This window comes from Ochotona curzoniae, unplaced genomic scaffold, assembly GCF_017591425.1.
Source record: "Ochotona curzoniae isolate NIBS_2020 unplaced genomic scaffold, NIBS_Ocur_1.0 contig_66, whole genome shotgun sequence".
NCBI lineage: Eukaryota > Metazoa > Chordata > Mammalia > Lagomorpha > Ochotonidae > Ochotona > Ochotona curzoniae.
In genome coordinates this window covers 14,917,289-14,941,739 of record NW_024466512.1, presented here as the reverse complement: position 1 = coordinate 14,941,739, position 24,451 = coordinate 14,917,289, and the positions used below count along the sequence as shown (strand labels likewise).

At 47.8% G+C, this 24,451-nt stretch overlaps 1 protein-coding gene across 1 annotated transcript in view; it reads left to right on the top strand.

Moving 5' to 3' along the window:
* The window catches only part of RBM20 (RNA binding motif protein 20), a 180,211-nt gene that overhangs the window by 124,685 nt on the left and 31,075 nt on the right, over positions 1–24,451 (top strand). The window contains exons 2-6 of the mRNA XM_040992499.1: positions 7,309–8,395; positions 9,759–9,820; positions 12,261–12,352; positions 12,675–12,772; positions 22,357–22,488. Of these exons, the coding sequence (XP_040848433.1) occupies positions 7,309–8,395; positions 9,759–9,820; positions 12,261–12,352; positions 12,675–12,772; positions 22,357–22,488 (1,471 nt within the window). The remainder of the gene's footprint in view (positions 1–7,308; positions 8,396–9,758; positions 9,821–12,260; positions 12,353–12,674; positions 12,773–22,356; positions 22,489–24,451) is intronic.

Sequence of the window (24,451 nt, the reverse complement as noted above, 5' to 3'; positions counted from 1 at the left end):
CGGCTCCCAGCCCCCAGCTGTTGCATCAGCCCTGGGAAGGGAGAGCTAGGTTCTGCCAAGATGAATGGCTTGGGTTGATTCACATGTTACACAGATTTATGGCGTTTATTTTTTTTCAACTGTAGGAATGAGTGAGTTCAACTGAATGATTTGTGGGGCCCCTTCTTGCTCCTGAAACCTGTGTTAAGCAGGTAGACATGACTGGGGTATCAACGGTGTCGTCTTTCTAACCTGGCAGTTAGGAACTGCTCCCTGTGGCTTACACCCAAGCCTGGCTTCTGAGAGCATCATAGTAGGCTTGACCGTCTCTGATCCAAGGGAGCATTGAGCTCTCAGGAGGCAGTGGAAGGGTGGATCCAGCAAAGACCTGACTCTAAGCATTGCATGTGACTGTGTGACTTGATTGATGTGTACACACTTGATTGATTTGTACAGATATGAAAAAGTGTGGGAAAGCATTCTATTACCTAGTCATGAGCCCTCTCAGCTGATTAACACAAAAGAAGAAGTGGCACATTTGTTATTCAGTCTGGAATGTCAACCGAGTTGGCCTGAGAATGAATGTGAATTCCTGAATTAGTTATCTTGGAAGATGTTGTGCTTATGGCAGATGCGGCCACTTGGGTTGGCTTGGACACAGGCATACTCTGGGATGTGGTTCTTGGCTTCTGCCTTTGTTCCTGGCTGAATCTTGCTGGGGAAGAGCCTGCAAATGGATGCACACACGTGCATGCTCAGGCTGCTGAGCTCCAGCTATATCCCTGTTATTTCCAACCCCTTATGTCTGTTGTTGACTCCTCTCTGGTTCACCAAGCAGCTACTGTGACTGCATTCCCCTCCTGCCCCAACTCGGCCATTTACCTCCTGTCTCGTCAGTCAGCTCTTCCCTTTGACTCTCTTCTCTCCATATTTGCATCTCTTTGTATCTCCTGCCATCCTGCTCTGTCCATGTCCCAGGAAGATTCCCCTGCCTATGCAGAGCTCCCTGGCTTCCTGCACTCAGAGTGGCTGTGATGGCAATCATTACAGTAATAGTAATGGTCATAGAAATTATGTCCACAATAGAAGCAATGATCACATACTGTGTACTAGGGATGGTGTTGTTCAACTCTTAGAACAAGCCCGTGGCTGGCTGTCATCCTTCTTTTAACAAGAAAGATCTTGAAGCCCAGGGAAGAGGATGCATCTGTCCACAGTTTGTAATTTATTTTTTTTAAGATTTATTTATGTTTATTACAAAGTCAGATATACAGAGAGGAGGAGAGACAGAGAGGAAGATCTTCCGTCCAATGATTCACTCCCCAAGTGAGCACAACAGCCAGTGCTGTGCTGATCCGAAGCCGGGAACCAGGAACCTCTTCTGGGTCTCCCACATGGGTGCAGGGTTCCAAAGCTTTGGGCCATCCTTGACTGCTTTCCCACGCCACAAGCAGGGAGCTGGATGGGAAGTGGAGCTGCCGGGATTAGAACCTGCACCCATATGGGATCCCAGCGCGTTCGAGGTGAGGACTTGAGCCATTAGGCCACGCCACCGGGTCCCACAGTTTGTAATTTCTAAAGGGTCAAACTGGAATTCATACCCCGGACAATTTCAGGGTCTGCACTTTCAAGACTGTGAGTACAGCACCCCCACCTGAGTGTGTGTGTGTGTGTGTGTGTGTGTGTGTGTGTGTGTGTGTGTGTGTTGCCATTTTCGTTTTGAACAAAGCTTTCTAAGCAAGAAAGGAAACAGAGGTTTAAATATGATTAGGCTTCTAACTGTGAGTTGTGAATCTACCTGAGATTCTTTATAGTCAATGAGGTGCTCAGAAACAAGACCTCAGGCCTGGGGCTGTAAGCCTCCCAGAGGCCCGGGTGAATCAGAGCGGCCACTGAGGGTTCAGTGTCACTTCGGTGAGTGTAGATTCGCCTTTGCTTGTGGCTGTGTGATAGACCATCTAGCTCCGGGCTGGGATGTCCAGGCGTGCCACTCACCAAGCTGCTCTCCTCCCCAGAAGTGAAGTCTTTCCCTGTGACTACAAACAGTGGGGTTGTGCACAGTTTAGAACTGTACAGTCCTGCCTATGACCCCTGGGCAAGTGACTGTCCCTGCCACCATCACCAGTGTGGTTCTCAAAGGGGCCTACTGCTTGCATTTCTGTGACCACTTGGCATGTGGAAAGCACTCAGAACAAGGGGCTTTGGAAAGGCTGTGGAAAGTGAAATGACAAGTTAATTCAGATAAGTTCATTTTGGTGCAAAAGCACCTCGATTGTTCTTTTGTAATGCCTGGGAAGGCATGGATTTAAGTTTTTCCCACTAAAATCAGTATCTTTCAATTATACTTTCCATTAACTTTTGAAAGCATCCTGATCCTGAATGCTTGGGTGTTCAAGGTCAATTGATACAGATAGTTCAGAATTTTAGAAACGAAACTGTTTCAGGAGATGCTGGGAGCTGGTTGGGCTGCTCTGGGTTCCCCCTCCATCCAAGTATATAGTTGTTCTGTGTTAATGAGGGGGTTGGGCAGCTCTATCTTTAGGACCCCTGTAATTCTATTTTTTTTAAAAGATTTATTTGAAAGGCAGATATATAGAGAGAAGGAGATAGAGAAAGCTCTTCTGTCTGCTGGTTCACTCCCCAAGTAGCCGCAATGGCCAGAGCTTAGCCAGTCCAAAACCAGGAACCAGCTTCTTCTGTATCTCCCCTGTGGGTGCAGGATCCCAAGGCTTTGCACCATCCTCCACTGCTTTCCCAGGCCACCAGCAGAGAGTGGATGGGAAGTGGGGACAGCCGGAATATGAAGCTCTGCCAATATGGGATCCTAGCATGGCTAGAATTTAGCCATGAGGTTATCACACTGGGCCTGTAGGGGCCTGTAATTCTAAACTTTCTCTTATTAGCACTGTGCCTGCTGGGTAAAGCAGGCTGACTTTGAAGAGAAAGCAACCTCTTGGTTTTTTCTGGGTGAGTTTGAGTGTCAGGCCCAGTGCTCTGTGTCCCCCAGAGCTTCTGGGGGGATCAGTTCATACTGACAGGTTGGGTCAGCCCCCCACCCACCACTGTCTCTCTGAGTGGAAGTCTCTTTTGCATCTAACTATTTGGAGCAGCAGAGACATAAACTGGAACCCATACGGGATGCCACTTTCACAGATAGCAGCTTTACTTGCTGTGCCACAACTGTGGCCCCTTTGATTCTCTTTTTGAACTGTGTCTAACAAGAGGTGCCACATTTCCTCCAAGTTCTGATGAGTCATGGCTATTATCCTCCTTCTGAATGTCTCTATCTGAATCCATGGCAGTTACTGAGTGCCCACCAAATACAAGGTGGTATGCTGGGGAAATGCTTGAATTTTCCAAATCTACTCCCTTCCTTCGTGGAGCTTATATTTAATGGAATAGTAGGGCATTTAAGTGGTGATTTTTATTTATTTATTTTTTTTTAAAGATTTATTTTTATTATTTCTTTCATTGGAAAGGTGGATATACAGAGAGGAGAGACAGAGAGGAAGATCTTCCGTCCGATGATTCACTCCCCAAGTGAGCGCAACGGGCCGATACTATGCCAATCCGAAGCCAGGAGCCTCTTCCGGCTCTCCCACGCGGGTGCAGGTTCCCAAAGCTTTGGGCCGTCCTCGACTGCTTTCCCAGGCCACAGGCAGGGAGCTGGAAGGGAAGCGGGGCTGCCGGGATTAGAACTGGCGCCCATATGGGATCCCGGGCATGCAAGGTGAGGACCTTTAACCACTTGCGCCACCGCGCCGGGCCTAAGTGGTGATTTTTAACACAAGGTAGAAAATGTTAAATAAAACAGCACGGACAAACCAAGGAAGTAAGAAAATGGCAAAAACAAACAAACAAACAAAACATTTCTAGCCTCCATTTGTGTGAGACCATGCCTTCTAGTTTTGGGCTCAGAAATAAGATTGTGGGGCCTGGAGTGATGGAGGCTAAAGTCCTTGTCTTGCACACACCGAGATCCCATATGGGCACCGGTTCTAATTCCAATGGCCCTGCTTCCCATCCAGCTCTCTGCTTGTGGCCTGGGAGGGCAGTTGAGGACGGCCCAAAACCTTGGGACTCTGCACCCACGTGAGAAACACAAAACAGGCTCCAGGCTCCTGGCTTTGGATTAACACAGCTCTGGCTGTTGCAGCTGTTTGGGGAGTGAATCAGCAGATGGAAAATCTTCCTCCCTATCTCTCCTCCCCTCTGTATATCTGACTTTCCAATTTAAAAAAAATTTAAGAAAAGAAATGATTGTTATATACACGTGAATTTTAATTATTAACTCTTGAAAGCTAAGAAGTTTAGACTTCTGAAAAAAATCATATTTTTGTCCTTAATGAAGGTTATTGATTTGGTGTAAAAGCACTTCTACTCAAGGTTGATTGAAGTTGAGGACAATAACAATTTTCCAGGTCGAGTCTAAGTGGGGGAGAAAGTCTGATTCATCTCCTGACTTCATGCTGAATCTGGATAAGTGTGATTCTGCCACCTGAGCCACACTTTGCACAGCACTTCCTCTCCACGCAGAACCTCCTTGAGAAGAGCTCCTTGTTCCAAGTCCGCTGGGAGATGTGGGGAAGTATACAACATGAGTTCTTTCCAGCTCAGAATGCAAGTGTAGAAAAAGCAGCTGACTTCTCCAGGAAAAACAGAACCTTGTCTTACCCTGGTCATGGAAACCAAGTTGGCACCTCATTATCGCCTTGTTTGTCAGTGCAGAGTACATGGTGGACAAACCTGGTAGGAAGAGTGGCAGGGTTTTGAGTTAAGCTTAATTGCTCTTCTAAAGCCGGATGACTTAATACTACACCAGTAGAAATCTATTATCAGACTCTTGACCATCCATCGTCCCTGGTTTTCGTATTCTTGTCCACATTGACAGTTCGTGCTTCCCCATTCTGCTGTTGCCACAATTTGAGCTGGGTCACACTGGGCTCCCAAGGCTTGGCTACGTCCAGTTCCCCTCTCCAGAGGAAGAAAAGCCTGCAGCCTCCTTTCACCTTAACCCCCAAGCCCACTCCAGGCAGCATCTTAACAAAGAAATTTGACTTGTTCTGCTTTTGGAGTACAGCAGGACTGCTGGTTGGTACCTGGTTAACAACTTATTGCAAGTTTTTGGCTTTGCACACAGGAGAATGAGTAATATGTCATTTTTATCTGGCTCTGAAATGTGTTTTGTACTAGTATCAGCGTGGGTGTGCCTGATATTCCGGGAGCTCACTTCAAACAGAGCAGTGAGGCAGCCCATGGAGACGTGCTTCCAGAGAGAGAGAGAGAGTGAGCAAAGAAGCTGTGGTGCTTTAATTGTCTGCTGCTCTTTAACTTCTCAAAGCTTTGTTGGGAGTTTGGGTTCTGCATCCTCACTTCTTTGTACTCACAAGACTGAGTACTCATTAAGTAGGCCATCTCATCTTTCTGAACCGTAGGTTCTTTCCCTGTGAAATTAGAGTGGAAAATGAGTGTCCCATGAGACTCCTGGAGCCCTCACATGACATGACATTAGCTCAGCATTGGTCACGCAGGAGCATGGTGATAACATTAAGCCAGGCAACTTTCCCACTCTTTCCCCTCTACCAACCAAAGTAGCAGCTCTGTTTATCTTTAAAGTGCCTGCCAAGTTGAAGAGGGCATGGGTGCCATGCAATTTCCATGCCTGCCTTTTTCTTGTTCACCTAAGTCTACCCCAGCCCCTTTTCTACCCTCACTCATTGTCAGCTACACAGAGCCTGTCACAGTGGAGACTCAAGTGACCTAGCTGTGTAACGTTCCCACCCCCTTCACATACAGCCCAGTTGGCCGCGACAATCCCAACTTCAAATTTCACAGTCCCATTCTTCCCATTCACATGTCCTAGAATTCTGCTCGGTTCTAACCTTGCAAGTATGCTTTCTGCTCACACTCACTACCCACAAGGGGAATTTAAGCTCCATGACATAGGGCCTTACCCAAGAGCCCTGACTGTGGTAACTACATATCCCAGACTTTCTGGGAAAGTCTTTCTCATGTCCAGACCATGTGTCCTGAGTTTTGATCCAGAAAACATCATAACCTACCAGCATAGGTCCCATTAAAAGGTACACATCAGACAGCATGTACTCACACACACACACACACACACACACACACACACACACACACACACACACGCGCGCGCACACACACACGCACACACACACACACGCACACACACACGCACACACACGCACACACACACGCGCGCACACGCACACACACGCGCGCGCACACACACACACGCACACACACACACGCGCGCGCACACACACACACACGCACAAGATCCTGGGAGTGCTGGCTTCTGTGCCCACTATCGCACATTTTAATTATTTACTCAGTATTTTTTGGATCAGTCCTTATACTTGTTGGGTTTGAGAGCTGAGTTGAAGGGAACATAACTTCTTATTGCTTGTGGATGTGAAATGAGGACGAGGATGAAAATGGGTTTGATGTAAAAATATATGCAAATCATTCTGTGTGATCTGGAGGCCTGCTTTGTAAAACTTTATGTTGGAGCATATGGATTTTCTCATATCTTTTTTTTTCAACCAGTGGCTTTACCATATTCAAGATGATGTTTGCTGCTGGCATCCCAGGGAGAATTTAGCATGTTGGAAGGTTTCTGTCTTCAGCTAGATGCTGGGTATACTGCTTAACTATTATCAAATAAAGTAGATATATGAGTAAAAATAGTCAGTAGTCAATAAATCACTTAAAGTTTCATTATGCCTCTATATTGTGATTTACTCAAGTTATACCCTGTCCCTGTATAACTAAATTTTTGTAACTTTCAACTTTGGACTCTTAAAATAATGCACTATCAAGCATCTTTGGGTTATTAAGTCTGTCTGCATTTTAGCTCATTTTCTTAGAATAGATTTGTAGGATTTAATTATTGTATCAAAGAATGTGACTGAGGAAGGCCTGTTTCCAGTCTGCCTTTTAATTTAGAAGTATGAGTTTAAACTGTTATTGATATTGCATCTATTCCACTTCATCTCCCCAGCACTGAAAACTCTCCTTTTTCTGGGTGCTGCTGTTTTGCTAAGCAGTTGTTTTTAATGGTTGGAGTTTGCATTTCTGGTTACCAGGGAGGCTGAGCAATCTGTCACACAGTATTTCTACTGGATTGGATGATGTGTATGTGTGAGCAAGATGCTTGCAGGCTGGCTTGCATGTGGGACCTGTGTGGAAGGGTGTTTGTGGGGGACAGGGCGGGTGTAGAGTAGACAAGGTAAGCAAAACCAGTCCCTTGTTCCCCCCATTGAAAACCAGTTGTGCATCTAGACTTCTATCTCCCTGCAGTGCTGCCAAGCTCCTGGACAAGAACCCGTTTTCGGCCAGTAACCCGAACCCTCTGCTTCCTTCGCCCGCCAGTCTCCAACTGGCTCAACTGCAAGCCCAGCTCACCCTCCACCGGCTGAAGTTGGCACAGACAGCTGTCACCAACAACACTGCGGCTGCCACCGTCCTGAACCAAGTCCTCTCCAAAGTGGCCATGTCCCAGCCCCTCTTCAACCAGCTGAGGCCTCCATCTGTACTCAGCACCCCCCACGGCCATACCGGAGTGCCTCAACATACTCCAGCCATACCCGGTGCCCGGTTTCCCTCAAACACCATGGCTTTCTCACCCCCCAGCCAGACACGAGGCCCAGGACCCTCTGTGAGCCTCCCTAGCCAGCCCCCTGGTGCCATGGTGATGCACCCTTTCAGTGGGGTGATGCCTCCGACCCCTGCCCAGCCAGCAGTCATCTTGGGCCTTGGCAAGATGGGCCCTGCCTCTGCTCCTGCAGGATTCTACGAGTATGGCAAGGTCAACACCAACCAGGCATACAGCACTGAGACAGACAGTCAGCCTGGCTTCCTGCCAGCCTCAGCCTCCACCTCAGGCAGTGTGGCATATGAAGGGCACTACAGCCACGCAGCACAGGACAGCCAAGCTGCATTTGCTAAAGACTTCTATGGACCCAACTCCCAAGGGACACATGTGGCGAGTGGATTTCCAGTGGAGCAGGCCGGGGGAATGAAGGGCGAGGTAGGCGCGCTGCTGCAGGGTGTGAACAGCCAGTGGGAGAGCCCCCCTGGCTTCTCTGGCCCAGGCAAGCCCGATCTTACAGCAGGGCCCAACCTGTGGCCGCCACCCCCCAGCCAGCCCTATGAGTTGTATGACCCCGAGGAGCCCACCTCAGACAGGACCCCGCCCTCCTTTGGAGGTCGGCTTAATCACAGCAAACAGGGTTTCAGTGGGGGCCGGCGGCGGGCCAAGGAGGAGCAGGGGATGCTGTCACTGCGGCCCCTGCAGGCCCACGAGCTGAACGACTTTCACGGCGTGGCCCCCCTGCACTTGCCGCACATCTGTAGCATCTGCGACAAGAAGGTGTTTGACTTGAAGGTGAGTCAGCATGGCAGGCTGCAGCCGGGAGCCATCCAGCCCTCCTGCTCACAGGCGAGCAATCATTACTCTTGGAACCTAGGGGACACCGTTGATCTTTTTGATTAAATCAGTAGGTGTTCGATCCCAAGGGAGTTTTAGAACTGAACTTGGGCCTGTCCCTTGCTTTAAGGTGAGGAAGAGATTCCTCTCTAGAGAAAGCCAAAGCTGGGTGGGAAACTGAGCAAACCCACGGGCTCAGGAATTTATGTCCCCTATTTCCTGGGGGTGTGGAGGGGTCAGCCAAAAACATTGCTTTCTCCTGTGGTTTATGCCTAGAAGCTACCATTCTCTGAGTGTACAGTTGAGCCAAGTTTGAAGGGGGTGGGGAGAAACAGCATAATTGTGGATTGGAGACCAGAGGAGTAGTTCCCAGCTGGGCCTTAGACATCTTGCTGGAGTGGGCCTCAACCTCCTAAGCTGTAGAGTGGACACAAAGCTGACTGGTACCTTTTCGCTACTGGGGACAGCTTTGGGCCACTGCTAATAAAGATCCATTCTTTGTGAGTTTCTCCCCCAGAGTATGTTACACAGCAATGAAGTACTCCAAAGCAGTAATAACTAGAATAGCTAATGTTATGTGAACTCTATTCTGTGTGCCAGTGGTAACCCTATGAGGTAGACACTACTAGGATTCTCATTCTTCTGGTAGAAAGCAGAGGCCCTCCTAGTGAATGAGTGGGCATTCAAAAAGTGGTCTGATGGGCCCAGGGTCTTTCCCTCTTAAGCTCTGGGCTGTCCTGCCCCCCATCTTCCATCCCATCCCAGGGCACGATCTAGTCCCCACTTGAAAGGTCTGCTACCAGGGCGTGCCATCCCCCGCTGCTTGGTCTCATTAGGAACATACATCTTGAAAAAGTTGCCTGGGACATCCTCTTTCATTCCAGTCTGAGAGGGGACTGGCTGATTCTGGGCAGTGCTTCAGGACTTTTGTCTCTCAAAAGTCTTTTCTAATGACTGAAAATTCACTGTAAGTGCACCTGTGGAGGTCTCCCAGCTAGATACAGAAGTGGGCGGGGACTGTGCGCCAGAGAGGAGGAGTGGGGCCCACGTGGTGGATACAAGGACCCACTGGGTGGAGGAAGGGAGGTTGGACTTGCCAGCTTGAGCTGCTACCCAAGATGGGCATGGGGTTGATGGTGTGAGGGCTGGGAGGCAGGAGCAGAGGAAGGACCTGGAAGGGAAGGAGAGATTTGTGTCCCCAGGATGTGGTGGAGCCCCTGGGCTGTCTGTGCTCCCTGCCCAGCTGGTGACCATGTCCCTCCGCCCCACTCTCCCGTGGACTCAGTCCTAGTTTGGTCACTTTTCTTTCTTTCTGACCTAGGATTGGGAGCTGCATGTGAAAGGGAAGCTGCATGCTCAGAAATGCCTGGTCTTCTCTGAAAAGTAAGTGCTGTCCAGGTGGCCAGTCCACATTTGCCATGCTCAGAAAAGACTCACAGAGCGCCTGCTGCAAGGTGCACTCTCATCTGGGTGCAGTGAGACCAGCAGAATCCCTGTCCTCAAGCGCTTCCCCTTAACAGGGGTGGGGGAGGAGATAGACGAAAAACAAGAGGAACAAGTAAATAGCGCTGCTGGTGCTGAACGCCGTAAGTGCTCAGCCGAGAACATCATCTGGCCAAGAGGGACGTGTGTGTGTGTGCGCGCGCGTGTGTGTGCGCGCGCGCGTGTACACAGGCCCTGGAGGCTGGTCCCTTGCATTTAACTTGGGCGTTTGGGAGAGGCCTCACCAAGCAGTCCTTGTGAGGGCGTAGAAGGACCCCTTGTGATCTGGGGAAAACCCAACCTGACGGTCCTATAGCTGGTGTGGCGCTGCAATGCCCAAGCAACATACAGCACAAACAGGGCAGAACAAGGAAGAGGACCCAGGGCAGTGCCAGAGGCCACACCCTGAGCCCATGGGGCTGACGTAAAGACGTCTGCTTTTGCCCTGAGAGTGCCGAGTGACATGCCTGGGTTCTCCTGAGAGCTGCCTTCTCTCGGTAGTCGCCCCACCCCCAGGCACCACAGGGCCCACGGAAGAGAGTGGCCCAGGCATGTAGACCAGATGGCCAAGGTTAAGTGTTGGAAACATGTGCATGCAGAAGGTCTGTTTTTGTTATTGCCAGCAGCCCCAAAGTGAAAGCGATCCAAATGCCCTTTGACAGATGAATGAATAAGCAAAATGTCGTCTGTCCCCGCAACGGACTGCTGCACAGTGGAATGCCGACATGAATGCGCCTTGAGGGCACCGTGCTCGGTGAAGTAAGCTGGTGAGAACAGGACAGACGCCGAGCAGTCCCACTGGCCAGCGGCCTTTAGGGCAGTGAGGCTTGCAACCAGATAGCAGGAGAGCACTTGCCAAGGCCGGGGATTGGGCGTTTGTGCTTCATGTGTGCGGAGACTTGGTTCTGTCAGCTCAGGAGCTCAGGAGATGGGCAGCAGCGATGGCTGTGTCAACTGTGAGACTCCGCTTAGTACCACTGCGCTGCCCTGCACACGGTGAAAAGAACTGAGCAGCCAAGTTCTACATTGTATCTGTTCAGTGGCAGTTTAAAAAATAATTTTTTTGAAAAGTGCGCCCTTTTCTGGCTGCCCCCTTCTTATTGTGAAATCCACAGTAAGATACCATTTTAACCATTTCAGTCTTGCCAGTTTGGTGACATTTAGCACACCGACAAGGTTGTGCAAAGATTCTGGATCCACGATTGTCTTCACCCACAATTGTCTTCATCACACCTCATAGCCCAGAGCTGGTCACGCTCCTTCCCCTTGCCCAGCCCTGGCAACTACCTGCCCATCTTCCTCCTCACTGAATTTGCTTCTTGTAAACTTTTCATAAAAGGAATCATACAATATATGTGATTTTTTTTTTTGGTGGATGTGTTTTTAAACTTTGCAGAATATTTTCAGCTTCCCTTCACTTGCTGACATATACAGACTTTCCGTGGATGAGTAATACATAGTCTGTTATATGTTTTGTTTATCCATTATTTGATGGACATTGGGTTGTTTTACCTTTTGGCTATTGTGAGTAGAGCTGCTAGGGACATTCAGGTACAAGTGTTTGTTTAAACACCAGTGGTTTTTTTTTTTTTTTAACTAATAGAGAAGTATTTCTAAAGGTTTATTTGTTTATTTCAAGATTTATTTGTTTTCATTAGAAAGGCAGATTTTTAGAGAGGAGAGATAGAAAAAGTTTCCACCTGCTGGTTCACTCCCCAAGTGACGGCAATAGCCAGAACTGAGCCAAGCTGAAGCCAGGAGCCAGGAACTTCTTCCGGAACTCTTGTGTGGGTACAGGAGTTCAAGGCTTTGGGCCATCTTCTACTGCTTTTCCAGGCCATAAGCAAGGAGCTGGATGGGAAGTGGAGCAGCTGGGACACAAACTGGCACTCATATGGGATCCTGGTGTTTGAAGGAGAAGGATTAGCCAATTGAGCCATCACCTAGGGCCCAAAATATTTATGTATTTACTTAAAAATCAGATTTTAAAAGAGAGATGGGAAGTTAGAAAGCCTGAGAGACTTTTCATCCACTGGTTTGCTCCTGAAATATCTGTTAACAGCCAGGGAGGGCTGGGCCAGGCCGAAGTGAAGAGCCAGAAACTCCATCCAGGTCTCCCACACTGGGACATCTCCTGCTGCTTTCCCAGGTATGTTAGCAGGAAGCTAGAGTGAAAGTGAAGCAGCCAGGAAATCAACTGGCTCCCATGTAGGATTCCAGCCCTGTAGCCAGCAGCTTGACTTGCTGTTCTTGGGTAGCAGTCCTGGAGTGGAATTGTGGGGTCTTGCGGTCATTCTTTTTAGCTTGTTGAGGAGCCGGTTCTGTTTTCTCTCCTCTCCAGCGCCGGCGTGCGGTGCATTCGCAGTCCTGCAGAGGGAGCTCTGCGTGCCTCCCCGAACAGCACAGCTGTTTACAACCCCGCTGGGAACGAAGGTGAGTGAGACCAGGTAGCTCAGCAGCCTGAAGCACAGTCGAGCTTCCCCTCAGCCTTCAGGCCACATCCTTTGCAAGAAGGACTTCCCTTACCATGCCTTTCTTATACTCCGACAAAGCAGTTGGTTCCCAGGAAAACCCATGTTCTCTGGGATGTTTTACACAGACAGCTTCGCTGAGAGTCAGGGTGGCCCGTCATCACACTGATCGCTAAGGAAGATGCGCACAGGCACTGTCCTGTTTCTCTTCCCACTTACGTTCTCGCGATGGCTTCTGAAGGTAACTGACTCGCCTTCACTGGTTTGTGTGGTCTATCCTTCAGACTTTGTCTCCAATCTCGGAACATCATATGCAGCCATTCCAGCAAGGACGTTTGCTCAGTCAAACCCCACATTTCCTTCAGCTTCCTCGGGGACGAACGTGAGTACAGAAGAAAACACAAACAAGGCATTTCTACATGGTTATTTTCGTCTTGTAGTACCTGGAATATCTGGTTGCAGAGGTGCAGGAGAGACTGGGACAAAGCTGGGGAGGCTTGGATTTTGGGTCAACTAGATAGGTCGGCAACACTGTGATCCGCCCAGCCAGCGTTGAGATGCATGAGTGGAAACATTGCTATACGTTCCTGAAATCAAAGGCACGCAAACTGTCTTGGATCCGACACTAGTTTGGACAGGGTGAGGGGCGGGGATATGTTTCAGCTTTTAGGTTGCTTTTTCGAAGGAATCTTTTGATGTTTTATTGAAGTGGACCATTTCCTAGCAGAGGTTAAATAATTTTAAACTTGAACCAGAAAGAGGGTATGTGTCTGAACGTGAGGCTCCTTGGAGGGATGGGCGATGCTGTGGAACGACTCCTGTGCATCTGGTGGAGTGGTGGTTTCTGCAGTCCTCCATCGCCAAGGCCATCTGCCTTTCCTCCTCTTCGCGCGGTGTGACCACTCACTCCTTCACTTGTTTGCCACTTTTCCTGCTATGCGTCCTTCCTCCTCCCCGTCAGCTGGATTGTCTATTGGGAGATGAGCAAAACAACTATAAAGCATAATGGGTTTGGCAGTGCCTGAATAGAGGGTGCCTGCAACAGACACAGCCTCTGGAGAGCAGGCCTTCACATGCGATTTCTCTACATGTTGAGACACTTGTGCAAAACAGGGAAGGGGCCGGCCATGAAGTGTAACTTGCAGACAGTAGCAAATGAGGTTTCTTTTTATTTTTGTTTGTGATGTCGAATGGGAAAAGTGCTACAAGAGAGTGGCTTTCTGAAGGTCCACATTTTGGGGAAGGAGAACTGTGTGGTTTACCTTCTCTGCATCGCATCCACTCAGAGCAGTGCCTGGGCCTGTGGTAACCTTGGGCCAGCCCCCAGTTAGTGAGTTGGCCGGTTTCACTGAGGCCAAGCCTTTGTCTTTGAGGTCAGACTCCCGGCCACATGACTTGTGTCCTGTTAGAGGTGCTGACATGTCCAACCTGTACCCCTGGGCTGTTGGGGGCACGTGGGAGACCATACTACAAGCACTGAGGTGCCTGAATCGGGAAAGACTGGATTGGGTGGCAGGGTCTAGGGCTTACTGATTTCATTCTGGAATCTGGGCACAGGAAGGAAAGTTGGTGTGATAGGAGCCCTTCTGTAAAGGGGACTCGGTGGGGTTGGAAGGGACACAGGCAGCACAGCTCTGAGATGTCCAGGCCTCAGCATGGCCCTCCAGTGCTGACTGCAGAACCAGGGCCCTTAATGTGGGCCTGGGACCAAGAGACCCAAACTCAACTGCTAGTTCTGGAACCAGCAACTGTGTGGGCCAAGTCATTGTCACTTTCCTTCTAGGAGGCTGTTCCTTAATGATCAGGACAGCCCCCCTATCAGAGATGTGAGGAAGTCAAACCAGGGACCCACCCAAGGGTGATTTCTCTGTTCCCAGAGGCTCTTCCGCCAGGCTCCAGCGTGGCCAGTGAGCTGCGACATTGTGAGTGCTTTTTCTGCTTGAAAAGTTTCACTTGTTATGAGAATCCAAGCAGAAGAAATGGCTTGGAGAACAGAGGAATATCCTGCTCCAAGCTCCCCCAGGTCTTGGGTGTGCTTTCTGTTGCAGGTGTGTCCTAGCCTTGTGCAGGGCCTCGTCTCTCTGATAACATTCAGGTCCCTCTTTTCAGAAGCTTGTAGGGGAAGTGAAACGAGGTGCACCCAGGACCCCACCCTGGTGTTCCACAAACACCAACTGCTGCTTCTAGAGCTCTTTAGTGTTAAGCAGGAAAATCAAGTAGTTCAGGGTGTGGGACATGAGCCTGCAAAATGTCTCTCTTTGAACTGCCTCACAATCTACATCGATCCCAGGAGCCACATCAGGCCTCCTACTGGCCCCTGTGCCCTTCCTGCTGCAAACAGTGCTAACTCAAACTGCCCTCAACCCTGCCCTTGCCTGAGCCTTTCCTCTCCATGATTATTTTTGACAGAGGTGGGCCATTGATGCAACAGCTATGTGCCGGTTGTGCTGGCCATGGTGGGCCGGGGGTGGTTTGTGTCTGCCCCAGTGCTTCCTGCCCTGGGTCCCCAGAGGTTATGTTCACTTTCACTTAAGCTCCTGCCATTTGACCAAGCTGAGCACTTTCACCCCTGGTTGCCATAGTTGGCATAAACAGAGTCATCAGGTTTCTGAAAGGGCTAGTGGAGCCTTCTCAAGCAGTAAATGATTTTCTGGGCTGTGCTTTGCCTGTCCCGTACAGCCTCCGTGCAGCGCTCACAACCACCTTGGCTGACATGGTGATAGGCCTCGCAGGCCAAGCCCAGTAAAAGCATCTGGTTTACTGATGGTTTCCTTCCCACCGGCTCTGTGCATGCTGTGGACTTGTAGAAAAAAGGAAAGCCAGGCTCAGAGAAGCAAATGTCTATGTGAGACTGGAAGTCATGGGTTGCCCCTCTGGATGTCTCTAGAACTTCTGTCTGACTATACTGGCTCAGCCAGTGAGGTCTCCTGACTTCTTTGTGAGCAGTTGTTGTAGATGTGGGACACACATTACCAGTCTCTCATGGCTCCTGGCCCTTTAGCAAGTGCCACCCATGCATTTTCCAGGATAACATCCAGGGCAGGGGACAAGACAACTGCTGGGGAGGTTTTTGTTTTGTTTTTAGAGGATTTATTTTTCTGAAAGACAGAGTGACCAGAGAGAAGAAGCAGAAAGAGAAAGAGGTGTTTTGTCTGTTGGTTCACTCTGGAATAGCTGGTGCTGGGCCAGGCCAAAACCGGGATCCTGGAACTCCATCCTGGTCTCTCCTGTGGTGACAGGGGCCCAAGTGCTCAGGGCATCTTCTACAGCTCTCCAAGCACTTTAGCAGCGAGCTGGTTTAGTAGCAGAGTGGCTGGGATTTGAACCAGTGGGATCCTGGCATTGCAAGTGGCAGCTTAACAAGCTCTGCAGGAATGCTAAACCCTTTTGGTTTTATAAATCCTCAGTAATTTTGCTTGTCACAAAAGTAGTACAGACATGGTAGGAGAAAATTACAACAGTAACAGAAATCTAAAAATTAGAAAATGCAGTTTTTCAGAAAAAAACTGAGGCTAAATATCCCTATTATAACTATTTCTAGCTAATGTGTGTGTGTATATTTAATTAGTAAAAGCATTTTTTGAAAAAATCAGATAATGCCATATGTGTGTGATATTAGGAGATTTTTTTTCATTCATAAGCTGTCAGTATATATTCTAATTAATTCCTGGACATCTTTCCACTTCAAAGTGTAAAACTTTATCTTGTTTTGTGGCATCATTTATTATATGTGTTTACCATCATTAATCAATCAGAGATTGACAGAGTTTTCAGTGAGAGTTGAGTTCTAATTACAAATCTGCCACTATTTAATTGGCCAACAGGTTCCTCCATTTCTCCCAGGCTCCAGTGTCCTTACATGCGGTGATCGGTGTGGGCCAGGTGTCCCCCAGATTAATGTTCTGTGACTCCAAGATCTCCAGGGCCATTCAATTTGTTCAGCAGGTTGCCCACCCAAACCTGCACACAAGTCTGGCATGAGTGAAACACAGTCACTCCACATCAAAGCTCACCTGTTGTGTGGAATAGTTGAGGATGTCAGTAGAGGCGGCCATGTCAACCCTCCTGATCACGCCAAACCCTGCAGTGTTGGAGTCTCCACCCATTTGTTTTCTGCCATCAGGTGTCGAAAACCAACACTGAGAGGAATGAATAGTTGCCCTGAGTGTGTTGTTAGGTGTACTTTGCACAGCACCACAGATTCTGCCAGGTGGATTTGGGAGAGTTCGGGTCAGAGCACGGGGTGATTTATTGAAGAGGGAATCTAAACTTTGTAGCTTCGGAAAGACTTCTTTGACCCTGCAGGCCTTTCTTACTCTAAGCCACATTTTATTGCAACACTGAGTTGTTTGAAATGGACATCTTTGTACTCATCTGCTAAGCCTATTTCTTTCTTCCTTTCTTCTTCTTCTTCTTCTTTTTTTTTTTTTTTTTTTTTTTTTTTTTTTTTTAAAAATAAGAGCATCTACTATCCACCATTAGGGCATTGAGAAAAGTGCCAGGATCTTGCTATTCAGTTCTCTTTGTACCTTTCACATTCCCATTCAGTTTGTGGGTGAGCTGAGAGGTCTGCGACTCGCTGAGATGAACCACTGGAAGGAGCATCTGGTTTTCCATGCATAGCCCCAGCGTGTGCAAATGGACAGCGCAGGCCCCAGATCCCAGTGGGAGCATTCTGGCTCAGTGCTGGCCTCCAGGCAGATGGGAGCCTCTCGTGGCAGATGGGAAAGGGAGAGCCTCCCTTTAGGCTGGTAATGAGGGCTTTGGTTACAGCCCCCATACCTTCGCTCTCTTAGAGATTCGACACTGGGCTGGAAAACTTCAAGTGCACATCACATATGTGCCTCCTGGGAGCTCAGCAGGCAGAGCAGGGGCGTGGATGTGAACCAGACCTATCAACACCTTGTGCTCAAAAGCCAAGCTGGTAAGGGCTTTCTATCTAAACCCATCTGCTCCTCTGCCTCACAGCCCTGCCTTTCCAATCGACTTTTGCTAACTTTTAACATATTCCCGGTTTATGTAAAAGCTTAAGAAAAGCTGGAAGAACCTCCCATAAAATTTCTGCCTGGATTCACTACCCCTTCATGTCCATCATTCTCTCTTTTTCATCCTTGGCTTGATCTAGTCTTTCTAATCAGCTATGCAGTGTGACCGAAACATGGCACATACATCATACCCCTTCACCTCTATTTTAGCTCAGCGTGATTTTCTAAGAACATAGACTTTCTCTTGCATAATCCCATTGATATTTTCACAAGGCAGGATCATCTTAGCACGTTCTTTAACTGTTAGAGGAAAGAAGGAGCAAACAGTTTTTAATTGGAGACTGCTGGAGGCAAGGCTTCGTACCGTGGTCCTTGAAATAAAATGCAGTGTTTTGTCTCCTAAGTAGTACCGTGGAATTGATTTTTTTTAATGTTCCCTTTTTCAGACAAGTAAACTCAGGCTTGAAGAAATTCAGTAACTGACCCACAGTTAGTCAGCAGGGAACAGAGATGCATGTGGGGGTCTGTCTGATTCTCATCCAGCCCTGGCCATGGTGCCTCTTTATTGTGTAGCACACACCGGATGTGGGTCTCCCCTCGGAAAGGTGCAAAGCCTGTGTGTCTTTAATTCATCTCAGTGCATCCTCTCAACCCTCCTGGGCCCTGTGGCAGCCGCCATCCGGGCTGCAGCAGAGCTCACAAGCAAGGGGCTATTGCCTGGTGCTTCTCGTTAGCTCTGCCAGGAGGGCACCACCATCAACATACACAAGCATGTCTGTGCAGGCATGTGGCTAAGATGAGCAACCTTCTGGCAGATGCACTGTTGAACAGCCCTTCACATAGAGAGGGAGGAAAGACCTGGTTTCCTGTTTATGCTGAGCCCAGTGAGAAAAGCTGTCATTATCCTGGGTCTGAGGTTTAGCTTGGCACAGCTTCTGGCAGGAGTGAACTTTTAGAACTCAGCGGCACAAGAGCATAGCTATTTTACACATGCAGAAGGCAGTAAACATACAGGCTGTCTCCCTCACCCAGACATGGGGAACCTGAGACCCAGAAAGGAGTACTAGTTGGTCCGTGTAGCAACATACCCAGTCAACCACAGTAATCTGGGGAGACTCAGCTGTTTGTTAAAGAAATACATTTCTGAATTGGGCTCTCAATTACTTTGTGTATTGAGTTAGGTTCATTGTGATTGACCTAAAAGTATGGAGGAATTGTTTGGCCAAGTTTAGTTTGACACCATTTTACTATCTTGGTAGTGACTCTACGTGTGGTCTCTAACAGGTTTTTGAGTGTCAAACACAATGTTTAGCCCCCTGCTCTTCTGCAGCACAGTATTCCCCCTTACTGCAATTTTCATTTCCCTGTGGCTTAAGTTATGTCCAGTCAATGATGGTCTGAAACTACAGTGTAGAAAATCCTGGAAACAATCACTCCATACATTTTAGGGGACTCTTACTGCAGTTTGGTGTTAAAGTTTTTCTGTTCTATTAGTCATTATTATCGATAGCCTTCACTGTGCCTAATTTATCAGTTAAACTTTATGATAGCTATGAGGGGAGCACATAGTCCACACGGGGTCTGGGACTCCCTGCAACTCTGCCTGGACTGCAGCTCGCTAAGATGAGCAGGGGCACTGCACTCTGTACTTCTAAGATGCTTTGGGGCTTCACAGAGAACCCAGGAGGGGAATTACTCCCCAGCACCAAGCTGCTTGCTCGCCACACCTCCAGTAAATTAAGTGCCCAGGGACCTCTCTCACCCTCCTTCCTCTCGCTGTTCTCTTTCGCCCTTCCATTTCAGACTTCTCTGGACAGAGGGCAAATATTAACCACGCTTATACCAAACTGTCTGGGACTAGAACAGTCATGTCCCCTGTTCCCCCATCGCTTTTAGGCATCATCTATGGATTTGACCCTCAGTTGAACTTAACCACAACAAAAAGCTAATTTAGAAAAACAACAGAAGAGCATTTAGATAAACTATCTTAAATAAAGTATTGGCCCAAAAATAACACATCAAAAGTTTTTCTCTTGTAGATGAGATAGGATTTACCACACCCTGAAGCCAGATGCAGCACAAGCAAGCTATTGATACAGCCATTCTCAAGGTTGGCAAGTCTCAACATTCTCATGCATGGTTTCTCTAGAAAGTCATGAAGAAGCTGCTCATGGTCAGTGGATGTACTTGGCATTCTCCTTGAGAGATCAATAGCCTGGCATACTTAAGATGTGTTTGTAGTTTATCATGTGAAAAACTCTAAATTAATATATGAAATTCTGTGGTTATAAATAGCAACAAGGCAGTCAGTAAAACTCAAACATCTATCTCTGATTGGGACAGTCACTCAGGAACTGTTGTTTTAAAGTCTGAGTGAGACTCAGGACCCATTCCTGTCAAAGCCTTTAGGAATGTCCACAGTGTGAGCACACCTCATTCTGCAGGGATTGGAGGTGGTAAGGGTGTTTGTTCCGTGGGAGGCAGATGTTGTCACCAAGCAGCAGCAGCTGACCGTGCTTCCACTCACATGCAGGCCTCCAAAGCCTTTGTGTCAGCTGAAGAGACAACAGAGGCGCTGCTCACTGTGTCACTGGACAAGCCAGGAGTGAGATCCACCCCCACTTGCACACTACCTTGTCCCCATCTGCGCTCCTCTCTAAATGCATTACCCATACCGACCATAGCAGAGTCACATGGGAGTCCATCAAGAAGAGATTGGGCAGCACGCCAGCCTCAGCCCTCCTGCTGATAATCTCAGAGGACCAGCACATTACCACGGGGTCTACATCTCCGTCAGCACTCTGGAACAGCGCCCTCCCTCTTGCCAGCCTCCTTCTGTCGTCCCCAGGCAGGAGAGCTCTGTTGGCCCAAGCCAGGCTCTGACTTGGTCCCCCATTGACACTTTAGCAAGGCAAGGGGATGCTCTCGATGCTGCCTGAGCCACACGCTGTGTGCTTGCCGCTCTCTGGGCATGCGCTTAACCTCTGGGTTCTCTGACAGAGGGACTTGGCTGTCTTCAGTCCAGGCCTGAACCATAAAAGGCAGTTCTTGTTGACTCTAATTATCTTCATGGAAACAAATGAGGGCTTTTTGGGCAGAATTACCCAAGTATTAGCACTAGTTAGGGGTGAGGGCTCAGATTTACCCCTGCATTATCATAGCTGAGCCAGATCCACATCAAATGTTAATTAGACGGTAGAGCTCATGTATCACAGAAAATTGTGGTTGTGCAGATGTAGGCTCTGCTATTAGAATGAGTTTTCACTTTGGAAAATGGTGATCTTTGCTTTCCTGTGGGATTGGGTCCTGGCTACTAATCCCTGAAGCTCCTGGGAGAACTAGACGTCAGCAAGGTTTTACTAGACCCGATGCATTCCTCCCCCTAGGCCTTGGCTTCCCTGCTAAGTGGGGTGGCAGGGGATGGACCCTAAGTTTGGACCATAACAGTTTCTTGTTTATTTATTAAGAGTTTGGAGCTGGTGAGCCAGTTTTTATGTGGAGAAACAATTCCAAGACAGGAAGATGTTTTGAAACCCACTGGCCTAAACCACAGCTTTTGCCATGAATACGAACACTGTGTCTTCATTTCCCACAGGCATTTTCTCTTTATTAGAATTTTCTTGGATTGTCCAACAGTGTAGGGTGTGTGTGGGGAAGGTTAAGCATAGCTCCCCTCTCTCCTTCCTGTGCTGACCTCTGAGGATAAGTAGCACGTGGCCTTCTTGTCAACATCTGTGCTGATATCCTGTAACACTCTTCCATCGTGCAAATATTTCAAGCATAGTATACTCTAGACATTACTATAATTAATGCTTGTATACCCATCTCTCAGTTCCGGTAATTATCAGCATTTTAATTGAACACCTGCTGAGTCTGTGTTGTCCTCACATTAGTTTTGACCAAAAAAAAAATAGCATCATGGTATGCATACTCTTTGACAACCAATATTTTTCTTAACACTCTGTCTTCAAAATTACCCCATATCAGAACATTTACATCTTTTTAATGGCAATGTGGTTTTCTTTTCCTTTTTAAAGGTTTGTTTATTTATTTATCTGAAAGACAGAGTTACAGAGAATAAGGGAGAGATACAGAGAGAATCTTCCATCAACTAGTACTGTCTCCAAATGGCCCTGAGGGCCAGGGCAGGGCAAGGCAGAATCAAGGACTCCAGAACTCCGTTGGGGGATCTCCTGTAAGGTTGACTGGGACTGGGGTCCAAGTACTCGGGCCATCTTCTGTTGCTTTCTCAGACACACTAAGAGGGAGCTAGATCTGAAGTAGAGCAGGGACTTGAACCATCTCTCCACCATGGGATGCCGGCAGTGCTGGTGGCAGTGTACAGTGTTGTGCCACCACATTGATCCTTGTAGTTTTCCATTGGATACTTGAACCATCTTTACTCAACCATACCCCTATTGTGGGACACTCAACCTGTTTCTAATTTTTTTTTTGCCTCCTCATAAAGTACTGTAATAAGAAAATACATATTATGAAAAACTGAGTTTTCAAAAAAAAATCTATACAAAAATAATCTTTTGCTTCCAGTTTTTCATGACTTTTTTTTGAAACAATCTTCTAATTCTTTACATACTGGTCTCTTTGTTTATGTAGGATGGATTTCTAGAAGTGGAATGGTGGGATTGTATGCTAGTTTTAAGCTCATTTAATATGCTCATAAGAATTCTAAAATATATAGCCTCCTACTAGTGATATATGTATGGGTGTACTTGCTTACTCAACTCCTCAGTAATCCAGGGTGTTACTGCTCACCCCAAAATTGTGAATAGTCTTTGTAAATAAATGTTATAAAATTGGCGTTTCTTGTGTATCCCACATTGGCATTTTTTCTGTAGCCATTCTGTATATTGCTGTTTACAGTCGTTATGTGGGGGCAGGCAGCCATGTGTGGAGGAGGATGGGAGAGGGGAACATGCTTTGCTGACCATCAGCTGCTCTCTGTTCCCATTTGCTCGTACAGCGGAGAGGTGATGGCCGTGTGGTACACATCTGCAATCTCCCAGAAGGAAGCTGCACCGAGAATGACGTCATAAACCTGGGGCTGCCCTTTGGGAAAGTCACAAACTACATCCTCATGAAGTCCACCAACCAGGTAGGGTGGGCATTTCACTCCAACATTTGTGGAATAAAGGACACAATGATAAAAGGGGACCTATACTCATACACACAAGTACACTTCTGTGATTGTATGTTCTATTCTTAAATTTTTGTTATGGGGGTCGTTGAGAAAGCTACCCCTACTTTCGCTAGCTCCCCAAATGTCTGTAGCAGATGGGACAGGGCAAGACAGGGCTGGGCTGAAGCCGGGAGCTGAGTGATGTCTTCCCTATGGGTGGCAGCAACCATTACTACCACCTCCCAGGGTCTGCATGAGCAGGAAGCTGGTGAGTGGCACATTCTGGGTACAAACGCAGGTATTCCAGCTTGGCATGTGGATGTCTTAAATGCTAGGCCAGGTGCGCATACCAGCATGTGTATTTCAAAGGAATAATTGTAACCTAAGGAAATGATACAGCTGGCATGCTGTTGGCACCGCACAGAGGTTTTAGTGGGGATGCTGTATTGTTTTCCCTCATTTTACCCTACCCTTCTTCTAAAAGACATGGGTCTTTGTGAACCACCTTGTGGCTGGGGGAGGCACTTTGGAATGAGGTGCTCATTTATACAGAGATGACTGGCCCCAAGCAGAAATCCATGGGCTTGAGTTTCTGCTATATTGCCCACTTCTGAGCTAATGCCACGGTCTTGGACAAGTGTGTCAGAAATGATGGCCTGCATTTAGAGTTGATCCAGAACTGCCTACATGTGGAGAAAGCCATCCATCTGAAATTCACAAGTGTCCACCGAGTGGGTATTCTTACTGTTGCCTGACATCAATGTGTGAGGCGCTGTGGCTCATACAGGAGAAAACTTGGGAATGGAAGATGTCTACATCGTCTGAGGCACTAAAAGTCCATAACCTGTGGGAACTGACTGAGCTCTTTGGGACTGAATGTGTTTGTCTTTATCTCTAAAGTCAAAAGGGGACATTGTTTTTTTAAAGATTGACTGACTTACTTGAAAGGCAAGATTGCAGCAAAAGAGAATGGGAAACAGAAATCTTCCACCCACTGCTTCATTCCTGAAATGATTGCAATGGCCAGGGCCAGGATGAAGCTAGGAGACTGGAACTCTAGGTCTCCCATGTAGGTAGCAGGGGCCCATGCATTTAGACCATCTGCTGTTGCTTCCCCAGATGTGTGAACAGTCCTCTGGATTGGAAATGAACCATTGGGGACTTGAACCAACGCAGATGTTGGCTCAGCCTGCTGTACCAATTCATCCCCCATAGGGGGAGTTTATGGAGTAGATTGTCATAAATCAGAAAAAAAAATGTATCTTTTTGTTTAGTAAGTGATTATTCAGCATGAATCAGAATAGGAATTATAGAAATTATTTCCTAAATTAATTCGTGAACTTTGGAATCTCAAAACCATATCAGGTTGTCAACAGCTTCTTTCTGCCAATCTGGCGACAGACACCCCACTGCTTCCTTTTCTTCCCACTACACAGGATTCAAATTTTGGGCAAATGTACATAATTCAGCTTGCCAAACTGATACACTGAGAATGCTCAGGTTGGTATAATTCCCATTTGACGAGTGAGAGCTGCAGATCTTTCCGGCCACAAAGGGGCACTTAGAAAGCCAGGTGGAAGAATGTGAAATAAAACAGTCAGGAATAAACTCCTTAGCTGTGCACATTTCCACATGGATCATGACCAAATCAGAGAGGAGTCTTGCATCTGAAATTCACAAGTGCAGAAGGGCAAGGGAATGGGCTGGTTTATCCCATACAGATCAAGAAAATGGGGCACAGCAGGGGAGTGTGTTTCATGTTGAAAACTCCCAGTTCTGGACCACTTTTCTCTGTCCACACAGAGGGACAAGAGTGCGGGCATCATCAGAGTAGTACAGCCCAAACAAATCCAGGAAGTAATAGCAGTGAGTTCATCATGGCAGCCACTGGGGTAAACTGGCAGGCATCAAAAGAGATTGCTTAGAAATTCCCAGAAGA